General features: G+C 43.5%; 1 protein-coding gene across 1 annotated transcript; it reads right to left on the reverse strand.

Annotated features, from left to right (window-relative positions):
* Nucleotides 1-751: 751 nt before the first annotated feature.
* Nucleotides 752-2683, reverse strand: LOC104516872 (collagen alpha-3(IV) chain-like). The gene is made up of 3 exons (XM_010161356.1): nt 2549-2683; nt 1104-1276; nt 752-836 (listed from the first exon to the last, which is right to left on the reverse strand). The coding sequence occupies exons 1-3, from the start codon at nt 2681-2683 to the stop codon at nt 752-754; spliced, it is 393 nt and encodes a 130-aa protein (XP_010159658.1).
* Between the last annotated feature and the right edge of the window lie 844 nt (nt 2684-3527).

A 3527-nucleotide genomic window follows, 5' to 3' on the forward strand; every position in this document is an offset into this window, starting at 1 on the left:
AAGAACTGAAAAGATCCCACCATCTGTGTCTCGAGCCATGGAATCGAAGGGAGACTTCCCAACACTCTGTTAGTCAGCCCCTGGCCGTCGTCACTGCGGGGAACGCAGCTCGCGCACCCCCCGCGGTGCTGGCGTGCTCCCTTTCTGGCCAGCCAAGAACCCTCCTTACTGCAGTGGTACAAAAAAGACTCTATTCCCGTTTGCCAGCCAGGGGAAGGGTGAGGTAAGTGGGGAGACACTTGTTTATTAGACAAGAAAACCGAAACAAAACAGCCCTAAATGAGTCATTATATATTTAAAAGTGCACTGAAAAGATTTCCTATTGAACCCTATCTCTCCTAAGTGCCAGATTTGCACCTTAGATTAGATCCACTTTGAACACTGAAGATATGTAAGCTGATATTAGAGCATTTAGTTTGTCTTGCAGTTTGAAAAGCACATGACACGAGGCAGCATTAACATCTTCCGTTAAAGATCCGGTGAGGCCATAGCTTCGTCATGAAGATGCAGCTCAGAAACGCCACCGTTCAGGAGAAGCCCCCGCAGACTGCCACTACAAGCTTTCTCCAGCAAAGTGCTTGGTTGTTTGCCAAAGACAGAAGTCAAACTGTTGCCCTACCTCACCACAGTGCTGCACTGGCAATTTATCATTTTCTTTCCAGATGGACTTTAATAAATTACAGCTCTCCAGAGTTAGGCAATTCTTTGCAATAAAAGCAGAGGTTCATGTTCCATCAAGAGTGGAGACTGTTCAGACTGCTCTCTTCATGCAGACCTGACAACGGCTGATGATATTTTCCAGTTCTCCTGCTTTCAGAGTCTGTGGCAGAGGTTTCCTAAAAGAAAAAACCCAAACATTTCCTTTTTTCATTAAACAACAACGGGGAGAGACAATGAAATTTGGAGATGGAATTACTGACAACACCACTGAAATCCTTGGCTCTCTGTGCTACAGAATGACCCTAAACCTAACGAAGGAGGATGTCTAAACTGAGGGGAATTACTAGGGGAGCCCCCCCGCCCTGTCATGCAGGCTCTTCCTGTCTCCTCGGGCACTTGCAGCAAGGACGCGATGCCTATGGATGCAGGGAAGTACACTTTACCTGAACATTCTTCTTGGATTTAACGATGCCAACCAGAAGCTGTAGGAATTGGTGTAGTAGTTGCACGTCCCCCTGCCATGGCACTCTATGAATGGGATGGCTCGAAATTCTTCCAGGCAAGATCCAGGAGATGCCAATGCTTGGCCAGAAGCTTCTGAGCCGGCACTTGTGTACTGTAACCACCGACACGTTTTGTATGAGAACCTGTTCATCAGCTTTTAGCAAACGGCAGGCAAAACCCCAAATCTCCTTCTAAAACCTACCATACGTTCTCTGGTATACCCTGGGCTCAGCGAAGTGAACACAGCTTAGTTTTATCAAACTTCCAGTGAAGCACACAAGTCCTACAAGAGGTATGGCATTTCTCAAGTCCCTGCAAAGGCCTTTTTCTGCTCCATAAAAAGGCATGAAACTGCAACCAGTACAAAGACTGGAAAGTGGCTTCTGTCCAGTTGAGGCCTACAGTAACTGAAGTACAGATAACCAAATCCCCTATTGTGTGTGTGTTCATATTTTTTGCTGCATTGATTGCTTCTCCAAACACAAAAAGCAAAGAAGGCACTTTCCTTCTCCAATATTGGTCAATGCCTGTAGAAATAGCTCTAAAATAATTTGTGACAGTAGGAAATTGGCTAGAAGATACCACTTAAATTTGCTGATGCTGGAAACAAGCAAATGATTTTAACCTGATGCAGCAAAAATTCTCTGACTCTTTTCCAAGATTACTGTTATTGCTTAGGATCAAATCCCAGGAGAGACAAGAAGTTTCCCACTAGACCTAGAAGGACTTTGCATCATGCAAAAAAGAGGGTTTCTTAATTCTGTCTTTTACCCGAGTTTGCTGGCATTCCAATGACAGGCATGGATAACAGGGATGAAGTGCTACGTCCCCTAGTACAGATACACCCTTATTCCCATACCTGGTTCTCACCTTGCAGGCGCATTATGAACTTCCCTCACTCGTACCTGGTTAGGGCATCAAAACTGCCGAGGCAGTCTTTCGTAGAGAGTGGACTGCATTTGTTTTGATTTTAGCTTTCTGTGGGGTTCAGCCCCAAGATCTGATTTATAAAAGAACTGCCTGGCAGGAAAGTGGGCCAGTTATTTCTGTGTATTTGTGTTCAGGACTGGTTCAGCAACTCCACTCCCCAAACCTGTTTCTAGATCTCAGCATGATGCATGAAAATGAGAGCATGCAGTTATTTTTGTCACTGTATGTGGCTCTCTTGTTGTCTTTTCCTCCTGCCACCTATTTTTGAGGACAGATAGAATAGTTGTTCCTACGTTTCTGGCATTAAATAAGAGTTATTAGACTTACTGTCTACTTCCTGGCTAAGGAAGATAGAATTTAACAAATATTAAGAAACAAATGGGCTGTGAGCAGATGAAAATGTCAATGAAAGTCAGAAAATATAAATTAGCAATTCAAGTCTTCATATTCTTACCATAACAAAAGAAAAGCCCTTCCAGAGGGATATCCAGCCTTCTGGACATGCAGGAACTACAGTAGTTTGGCTGTGAACTGCTATTACCATTGCAGCGCCTTCACAGACAACACACCTGTAAGAAGAAACATGCATTCAGAGCAGATAAGAGCGAAAATATGTAAAACAGTCAAAAATTGTATTTCTAGATAGTAGCAACCTAATGGCAGGGCTTATGGTAAATGTTACAACTCACACAGGCTTTCTCTGTGTAACGAGGAGGTAAGTAAATTGAAGGTAACCCGGCTTCGCCACTGCTTTGCATCCCTGCCAGTAACACCAGACAGGAACTGGTAAAAGATGGGAATTGGTCCCAGCACACTGGAGCTTCCTAATTTTGCCCTTGCTGAAGGAAGAAGCTGAATTTTGTGTTCTTCATGTGCTCATTTCTTTATGTTGTTATGGTTTAGATCGAAGTTCTGTAGCTTTATTTGCTAAGGCTGGAAAATGTAATCTTTATTTCCTAAATGAAGAACGATGAAGCTGACTACTAGACTGAAACAACTGGGAAGAACCTGCTAGAAGACAGAGTGCAAGGCTTGCCTTGCCATCTTTCATTTTGCTACTTTGGGTCATTCATGCTTTTAGAGCTTTTCCTCTTAAGGTGCTCTTCATCCTTCTCAGCTGTTCTAAAACAACTTGGAAAGCAACACATGCACAAGGGTGTTTCGTAGCAGAGAACCTTCAGCCCCAACTTACAGTGTTCTTCACCCAACTACAATAAATGTATCTCACACCACTGACAGCAGAACTTGCTTTGTACTGTATTCCAAATAATGAACCTGTCTTTATTTCACCTGAGTCTGCCTCTGATGTACACAACAAGAGGTTTTGGAAAAAAAAATCACTGCAATCAGTAAGACTGTGTGCCATCTTCTCATGTCTGCTATGCAGATTAAGCCCTGTGGTGGGAAACTAGAATCACAGAACGGTTTGGGTT

Source organism: Eurypyga helias, unplaced genomic scaffold (assembly GCF_000690775.1).
Source record: "Eurypyga helias isolate BGI_N326 unplaced genomic scaffold, ASM69077v1 Scaffold46551, whole genome shotgun sequence".
NCBI lineage: Eukaryota > Metazoa > Chordata > Aves > Eurypygiformes > Eurypygidae > Eurypyga > Eurypyga helias.

Excerpts from the sequence above, each read along its gene's own strand:
- LOC104516872 (XM_010161356.1), bottom strand. The coding sequence starts at position 2,683 with ATGCATGTTTCTTCTTACAGGTGTGTTGTCTGTGAAGGCGCTGCAATG. Across the intron at positions 1,277-2,548 it reads AGGGCTTTTCTTTTGTTATG|TACACAAGTGCCGGCTCAGA; the intron begins GTAAGAATATGA and ends CGGTGGTTACAG. Across the intron at positions 837-1,103 it reads AATCCAAGAAGAATGTTCAG|GAAACCTCTGCCACAGACTC; the intron begins GTAAAGTGTACT and ends TTTTTCTTTTAG.